The 18,198-nt window shown below is 62.4% G+C and overlaps 1 protein-coding gene across 7 annotated transcripts; it reads right to left on the bottom strand.

Moving 5' to 3' along the window:
- Positions 1 to 160: 160 nt before the first annotated feature.
- TNS2 (tensin 2) lies at positions 161 to 16,368 on the bottom strand (the record flags this gene model as incomplete). 7 transcript variants are annotated; one of them, XM_082666006.1, is made up of 31 exons in its annotated part: positions 691 to 800; positions 976 to 1,005; positions 1,112 to 1,180; positions 1,265 to 1,311; positions 1,850 to 1,927; positions 2,096 to 2,173; positions 2,300 to 2,392; positions 2,598 to 2,723; positions 3,038 to 3,127; positions 3,243 to 3,832; positions 3,955 to 4,105; positions 4,247 to 5,458; positions 5,658 to 5,771; positions 5,853 to 5,918; positions 6,007 to 6,136; positions 6,393 to 6,468; positions 6,732 to 6,792; positions 6,887 to 6,999; positions 7,557 to 7,640; positions 8,467 to 8,531; positions 8,619 to 8,741; positions 9,034 to 9,084; positions 9,362 to 9,533; positions 9,778 to 9,827; positions 9,981 to 10,019; positions 10,311 to 10,349; positions 11,242 to 11,279; positions 11,779 to 11,887; positions 12,348 to 12,428; positions 13,534 to 13,707; positions 14,527 to 14,544. In XM_082666006.1, the coding sequence occupies 29 exons, from the start codon at positions 14,530 to 14,532 to the stop codon at positions 1,127 to 1,129; spliced, it is 4,110 nt and encodes a 1,369-aa protein (XP_082522132.1). In that variant the 3' UTR covers positions 691 to 800; positions 976 to 1,005; positions 1,112 to 1,126. The 7 variants fall into 7 exon arrangements, 6 of the variants coding, with proteins under 6 accessions (XP_082522130.1, XP_082522135.1, XP_082522134.1 ...); XM_082666007.1 differs by having other exon boundaries at positions 1,271 to 1,311; XR_014297428.1 differs by having other exon boundaries at positions 760 to 800; positions 1,265 to 1,439.
- Positions 16,369 to 18,198: the final 1,830 nt, after the last annotated feature.

The raw sequence follows: 18,198 nt of genomic DNA, 5'->3' as shown, positions 1-18,198 counted from the left end.
CTCACCAGGCACGTGTGGACCAGTATGGGGCCAGGGAGGGGGATCGTGTGTGTCCCACAGGCCTGGCTTGGGCCTGGGATGCCCCAAGAAGCACAGTTGTGCCCCTGGGAGACCTGAGGCTTTGACCTTCCTGGAAACAAGGCATGACTCCAACTCCGACTAAACGTTATAGAAACTCTTTATTATTACACAAAAATAGACTCTTTTTTAGCCCCCTTTTCATGTGATCCCACTCTGATCTCTCTGCTCAGAGGGGAGGCAGAGGAGGGAGTGCCTTGCTCCCCACACTCTCCCCTCTCCCTGCCATGCTGGGACCTGCAGCTGGGTGGAGCTAGCAGGGCCTGTCTCCGCCAGCGCTGATGTTCTCGCGCAGGCAGGGCCATCCCCATCTCCTCCAGGCTCCACTGCTGATGCCTTCTCACCCTTCACACACCCATCTCTGCCATCTGCTCACATGCAAGGTCATCTCATGGGCCCGTCCACTTTGCTTAGCAGGCTGGGGGCGGGGAAGGAGAGCAGTGTCCCAGGCCGGTGTCCGCTCCCCATTCCTAGGGGAGGGGCTGGATCCCGGGTCTCCTGGGTCCAGGCCAGGGGAAGTGAGGGCTGTGGGGTGCTGAGAGGGGCGCAGTGTCGATGTGGGCTCGGAGCTTGTGGCCTTCCTTCATTTTCTCTGGCCCAGTAGAACTTTGGTGATGAAGGTGACAATGGCGCCTGCAGGCTGATCTGGGTCAAGCTCTGCAAAGAGGTGACACACATTCTCCCAGGGGCTTCCCGGCTTCTTGGCCACGAAACCAAAGATCCTGGGGGTACAAAGGCAGGATGGGGAGGGCTTAGCATCCCTTCCACAGGGACTGCCACGCCAGGGTTGGGGGGGAAGGAGGTGCCTCGATGCCACGCCAGTGCCACGCCAGTGCCACGCCAGTGCCATGCCATGCCATGCCAGGGAGGGGCGACTGCACTCCCAGGGAGGCTTACTTGGAGGTGGTCCCGTCCGGGTTGGTCCATCTGCAGAAGGAGAAGAACTGTGAAGGGATGCACCCGGGGAATAGCTACCAACGGAAGAGCTGAGCTGGGGACTGTGGGGCGAAAGGGCTGGGAGGGAGAGGGTCACCTCCGGTCCTGAGGGTCAGTGCTGGCGAAGGTGATGCTGTTCACTGGATAATGGCGGCGAAAGAAGAGCCTGTGAGGAGGAGGGTGGGGAAAGTCACCCGGAAATCGGGGCCCCAGGGCCTGCACCCCCCCCCCGGGGGGGCTTGGCACGCACACTCACTTCCTCTGGTTGTCCGTCAGCGTGATGCCCTGGGCTGAGACCTTGAAGTGGACAATGGCTGGCGTGGGGCGGGGGCTGCAGCTCAGAGCTGCGGAGCTGGCCCGCGCCACTGCTTGGGGGCCTGTCAGCGACTCCGTCTCCACTGAGGTCAGGTAGAGCACACTGCAGGCTGGGGGGGCGGGGGGTTGGAGGGAGCAGCGGCTCTGCCTGCCCCCAGGTCTATCTCCCCTCGATCCCCCCACCCCACCGGCTCTCGCACTTTCCCCAGCCAGTGCGCTCGGGATGCATGTCACACAGGTAACCTGTTAAAAAGGCAGATTCTGTGCCTCCCCCAGATCCACAGTCAGAGGTGCTGGAAAGAGGCCTGAGAATCTGCGTCCTAACAAGCCCCCTCCCCACAGAGCCTAGACCAAGGACTCCCTCTCCCACTGTGCCTACAGATGCAGGGCTCCCCCTGCCCTCAGGGGTTAGACGCATCCGCCAGGGCCCACCCACCCACCTCAAGGCCTTTCAGTGCCCCATGTATCAGCAATGGCCCCCTTGGTGCCCAGGGGGAGGAAAGGAGGGAGAGGCCCGTACCGGCGCCCTGGCGCAGGAGGTCTGCCGCTGTGCTCATGTTGGCGGGCGCTGGGGCCTCTGGGGCCTCCTCCAGAGGATCTGCGGGAAACGGGGGCCAGTGGGGAGTGGCAGTGCTGGGAGATGGAGAGCAACCTCTGCCGTCCCCGAGGGAAGGCAGGCAGGCAGGCGGGAAGCCAGGGCCTAGGGATTCTGCCTTTGCCTGCAGTGGGTGGGGAGAGGTGGGAGGACAGATGACCGGACACCCACCTTTGCTGGGAATGCGCAGGCAGCAGGGCAGGGACAGCGGGGAGATGGAGTGCTGGGAGACCAGGGCCGACAGGCTGCCTGCAGGGGAGAGGTGAGTGGGGTCTCGAGGCACCCGGAGATACCCGCGGTCTACCTCCTCCCTCCTGACGCCTCTTGGCCTCCCTGGACCAGCCCAGTGCAGCCTTCCCAGCCCCTGCTTCTCACCAAAGTAGGGCTCGCTGGGGCACCCCTTGATCTTCACCCCTTTGGGCCCAGTCTCAATGAGAAAATGGCGGACCAGCTGTTCCAAGGGGTCCCCTGAGCGGAGGGGAGGGGAGGGGAGAGGAAGGCTTCGTCAGATTCCAGGTTCTGCTTCTCGCCTGCTGGAATTCTTTCCCGAGCAGGAGAGGACACCTGCTCCCTCTCCCCACTAAGAAGCGACATGGCCCACCCTGCCTTGTCTGGCCTCTGGTACCTCCCCACACCCCACTCCCCGTTTCCCTCACGGTTGACCATTCTGTACCTTTCCAGGGCTGGGCGCTGGGTGGGGGCGTAGCCACCTTGAGAGCCAGCCCATAGGCTCCTTGGAATGAATGACTGTCCCTGATCAAGAAGGCCCCAGGGTCCTTGTCCTTCAGCAGGGCAATGGCTGCAGGAGGTTGGGAGAAGTCTTCTCAGCGGCCGACTGAGCCCCAAGGAGCCCCTCCGCTCCGCTGCCCAAGTTCCCCAGGCCTCTGGCCCTAACAGCTGCGGCGGCAGCACCCGGGACGCCGCTGGGGAGTCAGCGCACAGAGCGCTGACAGTGTTAGACCTCCTTGAGCCCGAAGCCCAGAATCACCAGCTAGAGAAAGGCTCGGCCCAGAGGAGGCCCGCTGAGACGGGGAAGAGGCACCGACTGGAAGGATGGGCTCCAAAGCCGAGCCAGAGCCCTGGACGGGGGGTGGGCGCAGGCTGGCTTCTCACCTTGGTCACGGGACAGGTGTGGCTTATACCAGAACTTGGACGTATCCTGGACAAACTTGACGTTGCTCTGGCTCTCTTGCATAGGGGGCTCTAGGACAGGGAGGGACTGCGCTTGGCCTCAGGGCTCCCCAGTCCCCATGCCATGCCCCTCCCTGGGAAAAAGGGTTCTCCCGAGGTGGCCCCAGCCACCTGAAGGCCTTTATACCTGGGGGTTGGGGGGCATTATCCGGGAGCAGAGGTGCAAAGGTGACATGGTGACTCGTGCCTCTGGCTGGTGGCGATGCCTGCTCTGGGCCCCAGGGTCCCGGCTGTTGCCCAGGCCCCAGCAGGTGGCGCTTCTCGGGAAGTGGGGGCTGGGTAGGGCCACTGATGTCATAAGATGCAGCCAGAGGGAAGGCAGGTACGGGTGAGCTCCGTGGCAGCTCTGGGCTCGCCACAAGCCAGGGCATCTGAGTAGGCACAGGGGTGAGGGGGGACCCGTCTGGGCTGTCCGGGGAGTCTCGAAGGCCCTGCCAGGGGGCGTGGCGGAGGCCGGGCAGGGTGGTGGGTACAGGGCCCCTTGGACTGGTGCTGTCCGAACGGCCCCCCGGGCTCCTCTCCTGAGGCCAGTCGTTGGGTGAGCTGGGCGGGGAGGCTGGGGAGAAGGGACCGGGGGCCGGAGGCTCAGGCCCACTTCTTGCTGGCAGCTCTGGAGCTCTTTCAGCCCCTCCCTGGGAAGCAGGTGGCAAGGCCTCTCCGGGACTCAGTCTCTGAGTGGGCGCCAAGGTGGGGGACCTAGTGTCCTGCCGTCGGGCGCTGCAGGGTGGGAGTGCAGGTGGTTAGTAGAGCCCCAGAACCCCGTGAGAGCTGCCCCCACCCCAGGCTTCAGGGTCTGCCCGGACCAAGAGGCGCCTGAGCTGCCCAGCCCCTCTGGGTACCTCTCCTTGCCCTGGACTGGGCTGCTGGTGTGCAGGGGCGTGGAGGGACCGGACAGCTCAGAAGAGGCACTGCACTGGGCATCTCGGGGAGACCGAGGCAGGGTGCTGTGCCCGCTGGGGCTCTCCCTCCAGGACACCGGCTCCGGCGACTCTGCAGGGAAGGTGGGAGGAGGGGCTGTGAGCCAGGAAGAGCCCCTTCTGTCTGGCTTAGCTCTTTCTCACTCTGTGCCTTCCCCCACCATCTTCCAGAGCCCTCCTCTGCCCTGGGCACTCCCCATCCCAGTGCCCTCACCTGCAGATGCCAAGGGTCCTGCTGGGGCCAGGTGCCCCGGCGGCGGATACCTGTCCCCTCCCTCCTCTGCAGGGATCTCGTAGCTGAGGTTCCTGGATTGGGGGTAGGGTGGGCTACCGGGGGAAATGGAGCCAGCCCGGGGGGAGTGGGCACCAGAGCTGGGATACCTTCTGCCCTCGCCTGGAGACCCGCAGCTGTGAGGCGCCCGGCCATACGCTGGGCAGTAACTGGGAACCGCTCCTCCATAGCCGTATGTCACCAGGGCAGGGTACCCTGGATGCCCATACCTGCCTTCGGGGCACATGGCGTAGGAGCAGCCCTCATGCCCTTCCTCGCCTGCCTTGGGCGGCTTCAGGCAGCTGTAGCCGGGCACTGGGGCATGGTGGTGCCCACAGGAAGGCACCAGCAGGGGCAGCGGGTGCCCAGGCCGCACCGGGTGCAGGAGGGCCTTGCCAGCCTCATCCGCCCACCCCTCTCCAGCCTCCCTCTCCAGGCGCAGCCCATAGAGGGCTGCCGTGGGCAGCGCTAGCTTCTCCTCACAGGCGGGGCATGAGCACAGGGCAGGCAGCCCAGGGTCCTCCAGGATCACCACCTCCCGGTAGCCTGGGGCGCGGTAGCCAAAGTCCCCGTTGGCCGGTTTCCCCAGCTCAGGCGGGTAGGGGTACGGCCCCTCGGACAGCGATCGGCAGAGGCGCCTCTTCTCCACGGAGGCCTCAGCATAGCCCTGTGGGGGCCCCTCGTAGGCCCCGTAGGCCAGCCGCCTCCTCTCCAGGGTCCCCTCTGGCCGGTAGTAGCCCCCATTGGGGACCCCGCAGGGTTCCCGGTAGCCCTGGCGGCAGGAGCAGTGGCGGCTGAGGCCAGGCCTGTGTCCCGAATACATTCCAAGGCGGGGGCCTCCGCCCGCCGGGGGCTGCTCTTCATCATCGAGGATGGCCGTCTCACGCCCAGCTCCCCGGCCCCCGGTGGCCACGCCACAGCCCCCCAGGAGGCGCTCCAGCTCCCGCCGCTCGGCAGCTGTCGGGGGTGGCCGGCCAGGGGACTCGGCGGCGGGCTCGGCGGTCAGCGTGGACGAATGGCCAGAATCGCTGCTGACAGAGAGCAGCGGGGGCGGGGGCGGCTCCGGAGAGGGTGCCGGCGGGGTCTGGCGGGGGGCCCGCTGCACCTGGGCGTAAGGACTGCCATCCAGGGGCCCCCGGGTATGGGTGACGGAGTCTGGGTGGGGAGAGGTCCGGGAGGGAGGGCAAGCAGGCAAAAGGGGGTGAGAGAGAGAGAGAGAGAGAGAGAGAGTTAACAGGGGACAGCGCAGGAGACTCCAGCTCAGGGGGTGTCTCCTGGGAGGGGTGTCTGCCTGGGGAGGGAAGAGTGTGTGCCCCCCAAAACTCCACCTCCTGCCGCCCCGCGCCCCACACACCATCCACACTGTCCTCGTGGTGCAGGTTGAAGTTCTCGTAAGAGTCCCAGCGCACGGCAGGCTCTGCCGTGTTGTAGTCAACAGAGACCGAGGGCTCGTTCCGTGGGGTGCTGCCTACGGAAGGGCACCCGGGGGTGAGGCGCAGGGAGGGACGACTCCCCTCCGCCCCCAGCCGGGGCCAGGCCTGGCTCTCACCTTTGATCTTCTCTGGGCTGGAGGAGAAGACGAACTCCACCGAGGCTTGGAAGGGGAACCTCTCGTCTGCGGGGAGTGGGCAGTGAGGAACCAGGCGCCCGCCCGCCCGCCCTCACCTGGGCTCCAGCCCCCAAGCCACTTGTCTCCAACTCACCGGCCCAGGCCTCGTCCAGCTGGTCCTTGGGGAAGGTGAGCCGTGGTCCATGGATGGTACACGTGTGGAACTGGACTCGGAACACGAGGGTCCGGTCAGTCCCCCGGCTACCCCTGTGATAGCACGTCACCTGGGTGAGGGGAGGGAGACCGGCGTTCAGGCCCTCGTGTACACTCACGTCTCCTCAGTGCTTCCACCCTGGGGACTATCTGGCCACGGCTCTGCCTTGCCTGAACCCCAGGGTGACCTCCCCATCAGGAGGATGCCCTCTTTGCCCTCCCATCGGCCTCAAATTGATGGCTCACCAGAGACTGTGCAGCTGGCGGCTCATACCACCGCCCCTCACCCCACCCCCAGGACTCTCCCTGTCGCTAAGGCCCCCTCACCATGACATCGCCTTTGAGGAGGAGAGCCGGCTCCAGGCTGATGCAAAGCTGCTGGGGACCAGGGCCTGCGACATGACTGGGGAAGAGAGAGGGCAAAGGTGAATCAGGGGCACTCGGGTACACGGGTGGCTGTGAAGAGTCAGGAGGCAGTTGGGAGACTGGAGACTGAACACTGCCTTAGTGAGAGCCCTGTAAGCATCAGCCTCCCCACCTACAAAACGGATTCTGTGATGCTATTAGTTTGTGGGTGCAGTGGCTGGAGGCCCAGCTATCTGGGGAGGCTGGAGAAACAGGGACCCAGGGAGCAGGGAAGCAGGGGCCCGGGAACAGAGCACTCACTAGATTCCAGACGTGTAGACAAGCTGCATGGACTGGTAGATCTTGAGGAAGGGCTGGAAACCTGGAGGGGCAAGAAGGAGAAGGCACGTGAGGGGTGCTGAGTGGAGGGGGTGGGGGACAGCCCGCTCCCTGGAGTACATTCCAAGCAGACTCACCCGTGCCAGGTTCAAAGGCTGGCAGCATGGGCACGAGCACATAGTGCAGGAAGAGAGGGCTGCTGTTCATTCTGATGGAGCCGGACAGCAGACCACTGAAGTAGCTGATATACCTGGTGGGGGGATGTCAAGGAGGACGTAAGTCCCTTCCTCTGGAGATCCCCTGGTGTCATCTCAACTACGAACGCCGCCCCAGCCACCTTCTCCTCGGCGCTTCCCTCCCATCTTCCAGCTCAACAGAGATTTCGTCCTTGCATCTAACCTCCATCCTTCTTGCTGTCTCCGAGGTTTTGTTCTTGCTGTTCCCTCTGTCTAGAATGCTCTTCCCCCAGATCTCTGCCTCACGTTATATAGCGGTGGGCCCTGACTGTCCTGTGAGTCTCCGTTCACCACGAGACTCAGCTTTACTTTTTGTATAGATAGCACCTGTCATCATCCAAAACGACCTTGTCTCCTTATTCCCAGGTTTATTGCCGTCTACCCCACTAGCATGTAAATAAGCCCCGTGAGAGCAGGGACCCTGTGCTTGTTCTGCGTTCTCAGCATTTGGCACAATCCCAAGCACACAGGAGGCGCTCCATGAAGGTGTGCAGCATGAATGAGAGAACCTCGGCCTTCGTAGCCACGGAGGGAACTGCTCCTCTGGCCCGTCCCCACCTAGGCTGCTCACCGGCGCTGGGAGGGCTGCAGCTCCGAGGCCACCTTGTCCTCACAGAACTTCCGCATGGTAAGGGTAGCCAGCGCCTGGTCCGCCCTGGGGAGAGTGGGACCAGTGTGGGGTCTTAGGGGCTGGTCTCCAACCTGGTCTCCCATCCCTAAGCCCCAGGGGAGGGAAGAGAGGTGCGATTTCCCCCAAGTCTAGAGGAGGCCCAGAGTGGTGGTGAAGAGAACTAGAAACCCCAGTCACTTTACTAGTTGTTGGACCTCGGGCAATTGTTCCCTGAGTTTTAGTTTCTTCCTCTGTAAAATGGGACAATAAGACCATGTTATGGGTTGAATCGTGTCCCCACAAAAGATATGTACCTCAGAATGTGACCTTATTTGGAAATAGGGTCGTTGCAGATGTAATTAGTTATGATGTTATACTGGAGTAGGATGAGCCCTTAATCCAATATGATTGGTGTCCTTAGAAGAAGAGAAGAAGAGACACAGACACACAGACACACAGGAAGAAGGCCATGTGACAACAAAGGCAGAGATCGGAGTGGTGCATCTGCAAGCCAGGGAACACCAAGGACTGTTGGCAGCACCAGGAGCTCGGAAGAGGCCAGGAAGGTCTCTACCCAGAGTCTCAGTGGGAGTGTGGCCCTGCTGACACCTCAGATTTTAGACTTGTAGCCCCCAGAACTGAGACAACAGGTTTCTGTTGTTTTAAGCCACTTAGTTTGTGGCACTGTGTTACAGCAGCCCTAGGAAAACTGTGGTGAAGTACAAGTGAGAAGAAGGAGGTGGAAAGGTCAAGTTTATAGTAAATGGCTCTTCTGAACACTGAGGTGGGCTTCAGAGGAGATGGGCTCGCCAAGGGCCAGCTGGAGGAAGGGTCACTGGGGAAGGGGGCGCTCGGGGCTGGGGAGCCTTACCCTGCAGAGATCTTGCTGTAGTGCATGTAGGCAGAGACGATGACCCCGAGCTTGCCCTTGCTCCCCTAAGGACAAAGAGACAGGGATGCAGGGCTTGCTGGGGCTCCTGGCTGAGGGCACCCCAGCCCTGCGAACTTGCGCTCCCAGCTCACCTTGCAGTACAGTACGACCACATGCTGCGGGTCAGCACTGAGCCACGTCTCCATGGCTTTGCAGATGGAGCACAGCTTGTCCAGCGGGGGCGCGTGCAGCTCAGGCCAGCCAAAGTCCTGGACCTGAGGGGTGCAGGAGTGGGACTGGGGCTGGTGGCCACCAAAGAAGAGGTGGGTGGGGGTGGAAGAGGGACAGGCTGTAGGGGCCTGGAGACAAGGTCAGGGGCCTGTTGGCTGTGTCCATGGCAGCTTCAACACTTCCCTCACCTGGACAATGGGTTGATACCTGATGCACCATGCTTTGGGGTGTCCCAAGTGACGTGTCATATGGGAAAGTGCTTCAGAGTGAAGTAGATAGCAATTGCTACTATTAATACCGAGGAGGCAGGGGGTGATGGCTTTAATCCTCTCCTACCTTGGGGTTTAGGCGGGTCAGGTCATGTCTTTTCTCTGAAAGGTTGAAGAGCTGCAAGTAAAGTGGGGGCATTAGGCGAAGTGACCCCAGGCAGCGAGGCGCGATCATGCTTGGAGGTGGTATCACCCGCTGTGACCCTAAGGAAGGGTCTTTCTCCAAAATGAGGGGGTCGCTAAGGCCCACCCTAGCTCGTACAGCCCAGTCGGCGGTCCAGGTTTGCGCCCGGGCCCCGCCCACTCGGGGCTCCGCCTCCGCGGCGTGACGTCAGGGAGGGGCCTGGACCTCCCAGCCCTCTCGTTGGCTGACTGAGGCAGGTCCCGCCCCTCACCAGGTACTTGTCGCGGTGCTTGGATTGCAGCACGTGAGCCAGCTCGCGCAGGTGTCCCCGGTGTCGCTGTTCGTCGGGCCGCGCGGGGAAGGCGGCGGCCAGGATCCGCTCCGTCACGTAGGTGAGGTCCAAGTCCCAGCGGCGCTCCATGAGAGGATCCAGGCTGAAGCTCCTGGGGAGGAGGCGAAGCCTGTGTTAGGAACAGGGCGGAGAGTGGGGGTGGGGCGGGCACCGGAGGCTGGTGTGGAGGAAGGGTGTTTGGCTGACTACAGGTGAGGTCTCCTGGGTCCTGAGAGTGGGTGGGACCAGCTGGGGGGCGGCGCTGGCCTGGAGAGCTTTGTTGGGGGGCCCTGCCCTGGGCTGAGGTGTGAGGCCAGCGGAAGGGGCTCCTATGGGACCACACCCCGCGCCCTCACCTGGGCAGAGTGCTGCGTTGCTTTGAGTAGTTCAGAGACTTGGTGGATCCCTGGTGGATGAGATGAGACTTTGCACACGTCTTTTGTGCCCCTCACTCTAGGCTCCCCACTCCAGAGTTCCATGAACTTTTGCCTCAGAAGAAACCTAGGTCCTTAGTCCCAGAGCTACCTGCTTCCGCCCCCCTCCTCCAGCATCACCTTACCAGGTGCTCTATGCGCCTCACAGGGGCCGTGTTTCTCCGCTAGAGGGAGATGGGGGAGGAAAAGGGAGTGGTTAGGGAAGGGGCGAGGACCAGCCGGCGTCCCTGTGAGGAATGTACTGGGGGGGGGGGGGCGGAGTCCTAGCCCCCAGCAGGCCCAAGAGGACGATAGCAGAGGGCTCAAATTTTTTCCCACTGCCTCAGGATTGACCACTATCCACATTAGTCCATTCAAGGTAACCTCCTGGGGGCCCTCTCTGTGGCCACCAGACCTCTGGACACCGCCGCAGCCAGGTTCCTTGCCTCGGTCACCCCATCCCAGAGCATACTTACCAGCTCCGTGGGAGGCAAGGCCTGACAGGACGAAGTCACCTGGAAGGAGACGGGAGTGAGGAGCTGAGCTGCTGGTGAAATGGGCTTTCCCAGGCTTAAGGATGGGGCCACCCCTCAGCTTCAGCGAGAAGTTGGAGGGGCTGTCAGCAGATGGGCGCAGGCTGCAACTGAGGTTCTTCTATTTAAGGGAGCCTCCCCTCTGGCCTCTCGGTCCCCCACCCCTGGGCCCCCCACTTGTTACTCTTGGCTTCCAGCCCCCTGCCCACACAGACCCCCATTCATCCAGCTGCAGGGCAGGAGTTATATATAGAGCCATGCAGGCAGGCCATGGCTAGGGATGGACACTGGCCTCTTTCACTGGGAGACCCCGCCCCTGGGCACACAGCTCCCCAAAGCCAGCTCCAAGGCCCTAGGACCCCTCACACTGCAGGAGGAGGACCAGGGCACCTCCCCAGAGATGCAGCTGTCTCAGGTTCCCAGTGGACAGTGGGTGCTATCTAAACCTTGCACCTTCTGCCCAGCCTTTCCAGGGCCCAGGACAAGACCCACTCAGGCATCCTGAGGACCCCTCCCCAGAAGGAAGGCACAGCCCATCCGGCTGCCAGTCTCCGAAATCCTGCTCTGACACCCACCCACCCCACCCTTCCTCCTCCTCGCTCTCCTCCTCTTCCCCACCCCCCATCCACTCGCCAGCTGCAGCCTGGGCACCGCACCAAGACAAACGCTGCGCTGTCGCTGTCTGCGCTGCCTGGGCCAGCCCTCCAGGGGGTGGAGTAGGATGGTTCTTAAAGGGCCCAGTACGGTACCCTCTCCCACCCAGCAGGGGTTCCCCAATGATGAGAAGGGTGGAGGGTTGATGCCAGTGTGGTCGGAGAAGCCTGTTTCAGAGGAGGAAGGGACCCCAGTCCCCCTCCCCACAGCAGGTACCCACCTTTGCTTCACATTTTCTGTGTGTCGCAAGCTTGCAGACTAGAGGGGATGGAGGGGAGGAGAGAGGTTAGCAGGGGCCCACTGGGGCAGTGGAAGGGGTGGCCCTCTCCCATCTCCCCAGGCCCTGGAACTAGACCTTGGGACTTCCAGGACTCCGGCTGTACTGAGCTGGCTGGAGTGGGGGAGCAGGGGCAGAGTTCAAGGGAAGCGCATGGCAGTGGTGCCCTACTGCCCAGGCCAGGGAGGGAGGGAGCCGGGGTAACGTTCTAGGGTGGGTGCGAGTGAAGAGGAAGCAAGGGAGGAAAGCCTCCAGTCTCAGGTGACGTGGGAAGGTGATTTAGAGTACTGGGTCTCCTGGGGTGCTGGGGGAGCAAGGGCTGTTTGGAGGGGACGCAGTTCCTCTTGGCTCCCACGTGGCCCAGCCCAGGGGCAGCACGCGCAGTACGGGTTCTGTTCTGCGGTCTGCCTGCTGGGGTTGTGCAACCCAGTGGTGCTGGGTGATGCTCGCAGAGTCACAGCATAGGGCAGGGCGCCTCACCTCGGCATGAGACGCCTGTCCCATCGATGGTCACCTTACACACTGCACAGACCGGTGGTTTCTTCCGGAAAACCTTCTCCCGGAAGCTATGTGGCTCAGCTTTCCTAGGCTAGGTGGAGGGACAGACAGACAGAGGTGTCAGTTCCCACGGGCCCATCTCCAGGACCAGGCCGGGGCCCGAGCACTGCACAGTTTCTCTCTTCCATCCCAATAAAGCCCCCAAACTCGTAGAATGCACTTGGCCACAGCTGTTTCCGGGCAGTTGTAGGGCTTGTCCTAGACAGTGCATAGAAGCTGGCCCCTTGCGTCACCCTAGCTGGGTCAGCTCCTCCCCAAGGGATCACTTAGGCCCCTCACGTGGCCCTGGTGTGTGATACCCTTGCGGTCACTGCCACCCAAGCCCTAGAGCTTCCGTCCTGGTGTGGGGGGATGGTGCTCCTTGACTCTGCTATGAAGACAACCTGTTTCTCCTCCCATCTTGCCCTCCCCAGCTGGAGGCTTCGGTAGAGTGAGCAGGGAGGGGCTCAGGCATGAATGTACGGTGTCAGTCACACAGCACCCAGACTGACCCGGCAGGAGGGCCTCAGCCAGGCCTGCTCCCCTGGTCCCGATGTCCCAGTCCTCCAGGCGGCTGACACGCCCTCCTCCCCCTAGTGTCAGAACAACATGTTTACTCATTGTGCACCCAGGCGGCAGGCAGCAGTTGTGTAAGGAGGGGGCGGTAATGCTCAGAGGGAGAGGCAGATGGAGGCATGACTTGGAAATATTTCGCTGCCTTACTGCTCCGGGATGTAGTAAGTGCCCTGTCACTTGAGGAGGTTCAAGTGGGATTCCAGCGTTGGAGGGGGAGAGGGTGGAGCAGATGCTCCTGGGCCCCTCCCCACCCAGAGTGCAGTGAGCGGGGAGGCTGGGATGCCCCCTATGGCCCAGGCCTACCTTGTCCCATCCCTCCCATCCTCTGGGGACCATTTGCTTCCTTGCCTCTTCTCTCTTCTACCTATTTTTCTCCTTCTCTGGTGTTCAAGTTCCTGCCTCCCTCCCCCATTGTATTGTCTCATGTTGCCCTGAGATGCTTCTTTTGGGGTGAGGCTGAGAAAATGTGGGGAAAGGCAGTGAAGGGGCCTCCAGGCCCCTCAGCCTGGGGATGCAGGCAGCACCTCTGGTCTCTTGGCTGTCCCTGAAGCTTCTGGATTAAACCCAACTTGAACTCTTCTGGGCTGGACCAACTCTGCCAGACCCACTAGGAAACCTGGGTGCATTTTGGCATTAATGGCACACACAGGTGATAGCAGTGGAAAGCCAATCAACTGCCCCCGCTTGTCTAAAGCACTCCTGAGACCTGGCTGCCTCCCTCCCTCCCTTCCTTCCTTCGCCACCCCCATCCCATCTCCCTCAAACTTCTCAGCTTAGGGACGTCCTCTCTGGGGTTCCAGAATAGTACCCAGGAAGGTCCTACGATGATGTATACCTTCCTGGGTGCAGGGCTGGCCTGGGCTAGGGCAGGGAATGTGTCAGGGGAGCTGAAAGGGACACCAGGTTTTGCTCTAACCCTAACGTCTGCTGCTCACGCCACAGCCAGACCTGGCCACTCCAGAGCGATAGCGTAACGAGGGGACGCGAGGGGATGCGGGACAAGGGGAGAAGGCTGAGGAAGCCGAAACTGGGAAGGGGGTCTGGCCTGAGTCCTGGCCCCCTCCCCCACTGCCCACACCTCCACCCCTGCCCCTCCTCTGTCCAGCCAATGGGCCCTCCTACCCTGTTGGTGGCCCGGCTGCTGTCCCTCCTCCCCAGGGCTCTGAGCAGCCTCTCCACTGGGCCGCTGGACTTCATGGTGTCCGGCTGCCTGGGGTGCCGGCCGTGGGGCCCAAACAATGCTGGGGCCTGGCCCGGGGCTTCCTGGAAGCGGCCTGGCGGAGGCAGCCACTTCCCCTGGGTGGAGAGTAGGCTGTCTGGCTGGTGTGAGGAGAAGCCCAGCCCTGGAAGTGGAGGGGAGTGCAGGCGGGAAGGGGGCAGGTCGCTGCTCCAGGAAGTGGGGGCGGGTGGGGGGGTAGGAAGTGGGGGAGGCCAGGAGATCAGATTCCCAGGATCTATCCTGCTGGGAGTGTCAGCCCAGGATCTTTTGCCCCCAGCCCACCCTGCTCTGGAGCTGCCCCATGCCCAGGGATCTGCCCTATCCAGGGATCTGTGGGATCCTGAGATCCAGCCCCCAGTGGGGCGGGGCAGGGGCGGGGTGGGAATTTAGGTCTCAGGGCAGGGCTCAAGGGCCAGCGGGGAACACCGCGTCCCAGCCAGGCCAGCCTCCCGGCCTGAACTCTCAGGCTCTCTGGGGACTCTGGTGGGGGGAGTGGGAGCTGGGAATTGCCACCCCAGCCAGCTCAGGACTGAAGTGCATCCTGAGGGTTAGGGAGAATGGGACTGAGGGCCAGCTTCCTGCCTCAGTTTTACCAGTTGTGAAGAAATAGGAAAAGGAGAACGTGCACTGGCCCCCTGCCCCCACCATCTACACTGGAAGGTCAAATTCCAGCCAGAGTCCGCTCTGCGCACAGGAGCGAGCCATTCTCCTGCCCCAGCCCGAGGCATTTGGGGCCCTTCTCCTGAGAGCTCCCCAGCTGCTCTGCTCCTGACACAGTACCCTACTCACCTATTCTCTGGCTTGTTTCTCTCAGGTCTCTAGTTCTTTTGAGCCTTGCCACCCCAAGCTCTAGGTCTGGGCCCCCCCCGCCCCCCCCCCCCGAGCCTGAACGCTACCTTCATGGCTCTCCCAGCTCCGCTCTCCTTCCTCAGCAGCTGTCCCAGGGCCCGAGAACCGGACAGGAGGCCCCCCTCCCAACACATACTCCACGCCCCTCCGCGGGCCTCCTGCCTCCCTCCTGGGAATGCGGCCAGCTTCCTGTCCCGGAAGTTAAGGGAAGGAGGTGGATTGGGGCCTTGGAAAGGATGGGGGAAGTAATCTTCCGAAAGTATAAGGGGTTAATAGCCTGGGGGTCCTCAGCCCCAAGCCTTGGACAGCAGCTCCCCAGAGCAGTCCAGTGGAACAGTCCAGTGGCTTGAAAGAATGTGCAAACGTGCGTGTCCCGCCCCCATTTGCAGCGTATTACTGAATGTCCCAGGGCTCTGGAAGCTCCCCCAGCTCTGGCTTCTCCCACCAGGTCCTCCTTAACCTTCCCTCTCCCTCCCTCGAGCCCATCTGGGTTGGTCTAACCCTGCCGCTGCTGCCGGGATGAGCCCAATCAGGACACTTCCTTGGGCTGCCTGGACTGGGTTTACCCTGAGGCTTCTCCCTTGAAGCTCTAATTCTCCTTCCAGGTCAGGAAGTCTGCCCCCAGGGTACCTTAGCCAGAGGGAGGCCTAGCCTGTAACTGGAGAGGGGCACTGGCTCTGCAACACACTCCCACCCCACCAGCCCTGGCTGGGTCCCAGGACATTCCAGGCCCCTGGCCAGTGTGGGCAACCGGGCCTGGCCTGGTGCAGTCCCCAGCCCTGCTGGGATCAGGAGAGGTGCTGTGGTAGTGGTGGGATGGCCCTTCTCCCCTCCTATTACAGTTACCCTGGCCAGGACCCCTCCAGCAGGCTTCTCTCTACTCCTGCTGCCTCCCGAGGCTGAAAGTCCCCTCACCTGGCAACAGGTCCCCAGACCTTCTCTGACCCTCACTCCTGTCCTCGTGGGTGGCTCACTAGCCCCCATGTTGGGTGGCCAGGGAAGCATGGCTTTGAGTCCCTCCCCACCCTGTGGAGCACCTCTGAAGTGAGATGGGATGGGAGAGCGCTGAGCCTTCAGGCAGTGCTGAGAGGAAAAGCAGCTCGCTGGGGCAGGCCTGGGAAGGCCAGGCCAGACCCCTGGGACCCTCACCCTCCTCCTGCCTGGAACTTTCCAGAGCCCGTCAGTCTGTCCCCCAGCCTGGCCTCCTCTTACTTCCCAAGCCCTGGGTTTGTTTGGAGAACCCCCTCCACCCAACACTCCCCCTTCCTGGAAATAGCTGTGGTTGGATGAGCGGCTGGGAGCCCAGCCGCGAGGAGGGGTGAGGCCCAGGGAAGGAGACAAGGAGGGAAGGCGGAGTGTGCGAGTGTGCCCAGGGTGACCTGGAGAATTGACGGTGGAAGCCGAATCTGCCTCGGTTTCCCCAGATGTGAAGTAAAATAGCAAAACCCTGACTCGCACTCTCCCCGGCCAGTTACCGCCCAGGTCCCGGGCCTGCAGGGGCGGCGCGAGCGCGTGCGTGGCGGGACGGAGCGGCGGCGTGTGCGCCCGGGACGGGCGAAGGCGAGACGGCCGGGCCGGGGAGTGACCGCGGGCCGGCCCCGCCCCCTGGTCACCTTTCCGGCCTCCGGGCCCCGCCCGGTGCCGTCCCCGGCCCCGCGGCTCCCGACCCCCGGCCCAGCGCGCCCGCCCCGCTCCCCGCGCCCCCTCGCCCCACCCGGTAGCCCCGCGCCCCCTGGCGACCGCCCCCGGCACTGCCCGCCGGGCTGTGACGCACAGGCCGCCGCCCTCCCGCCCGGCGCAGCGCGGCCACTCACCTGCGGGGGGCGCCCGGCGGGGCGGGGGCGCGGCGGGGCGGGGCAGCAGCAGGGGGAGCCCCCGGGCCAGCCCATCTCGTCCGGGCCCGCGCCGAGCGGACGCGGAGGAGGCGGAGGAGACGGGGCGGGCGCGCTGCGCTCGCCCCTGCCGCTCCCTGCGCCGCCCTCTCCTCCCTCCCGCGGGCTCCTCTCCCTCCCTCTCTCCCTCCTTCCCGGGCTCCAATCCCCACGTGCCGCCCGCTCCCCGCCCCTCGTCCTTCTCCTTCTTCCTTTTCTCCTCCCCACCTTCTCTGGCGAACCCACGCGCCCAGGAGCTGGGAAGGAGGCATGCGGGGACTGGCAGAGACCCTTGGAGATCGGAAGAGACAGAAATGCGGGGAGAGATTTTGGGAGAGGTGGACGCGGAGAACACAGGGACAGGAAAATCTCAAAGAGTCCGGAAGAGACTGACCCAGAGGGACACAGGCAAAAAAACTTACGAGCCAAACAGACGCAGAAGAAAAGGTGGACACAGGTCCAGAAGGCACTAGAAACAAGGGTGCAGAGGACTGCCTCGGCCTCTCTCAGTTCGGCCCCTCCACGGGAATGCGTTTGGGAGTGGGCCTGACCCCGAAATCAGGGGCCACCTGCGGCCTAGCCTAGTGGGGCTAGCGCCACCTACCCACCGGGGCTTCAAACGAAGGCATCTGGTATCACTTATGTCCCAAGTCGCTGGACGCACTCCTCTGGTCCTCTGCCACCGGAGACTTCTCGAATGCCACCTAGTCTGCCCCAAAGGACTCACAGCTGAGGACCTTCAGGTCAAGTTCAACCTCCCAACCCCACGCCTAAGCTGCTCCAGTCGGCCCAAACATCGCCCTGCTTTGGACCTGGACTGTCATTCCTGTTCCCTAGGATAATTCTATTAAAGTCTTCCTCTCATTTAACTCAAGTTCCAGGCTTTCCAGTGGACATGGAAATTTATTCTGTGGTCTAATCTCATTCACTTCTTTTGCAGTGTCTGGATCTGGTACTGGATAGGAACTTCCTGGAGCTGAGTTAATGGGCTGTGGGGCTGGTTTGAGTTGTGCCACCCTGGAGGGGAAGGTAGAGGGAAAGGATGTCTTTCTAGAAGCTCAATCAATCTATTCCCATTCCCAGGTTCCCCAGTGTTCTTTAGCAGTGAGCACTTCCTGACACTTTCTCCCTCACCCTCCCCACTGGATTTTCCATGATGAAAACTGGTGGGGGAGGGGGGCAGGCGGATTCTGAGGAGCCGGTGCCCAGACCTCAATGCCCAATACCTGCTCAAGGCAGCCAGTATCGCCCGCGCTAAGGCCTTCTATCCCTCCCTGTCTCCTCTCTCAGCTGGGTCTTTTCTGTGCTCATCTAGCCTTTGGCAAAGGCTGAGAAGTCTGGTTCTGATTACGAGGGAGTGGGGCACCTGATGCTAATCTGGCGGCAGGGAAGAGGCTGGGAAGCTGCGGATGGTGACAATGCGGGTCCCCCAGAGACTGGCATTTGGGAGGGGTAGGTGTGGCTGGGACCGGGGAGCCTTGATCTTACTGCTCTTGACTGAGTTGGTGTCCAATAGGCAGAGATTAGAGCGGCAGGAGTCACTGGGATCTGGAGGAAGGGCTGGGGGCCAACGGAGCGGGGGAGGGAAGAGGTAGGGAGGCACTGGGAGAAGGTGAGAGGCCAGAGTCTGGAGAAGGCCAGAGGAGAGAGGAGAACCACGGGGATCAGAGGCTACTGGCGAAGGGGCAGGGCTGAAGGTCGTTCTGTGTATTTTGGTAAGATTTGATTATGTAATCGAGATAGCCAAGATAGGAAAATTCACTCCGTTCTTTGGAGCCTAAGTCTACCTCTTTTAAAATCTTGCTCTTTCCAGAGTTCATTAGGGTCTTTGGCTGGGCCCTGGGATGC

This window comes from Grampus griseus (genome assembly GCF_964374135.1).
Source record: "Grampus griseus genome assembly, chromosome: 11".
NCBI lineage: Eukaryota > Metazoa > Chordata > Mammalia > Artiodactyla > Delphinidae > Grampus > Grampus griseus.
This window is presented reverse-complemented; position numbering and strand designations above follow the sequence as displayed.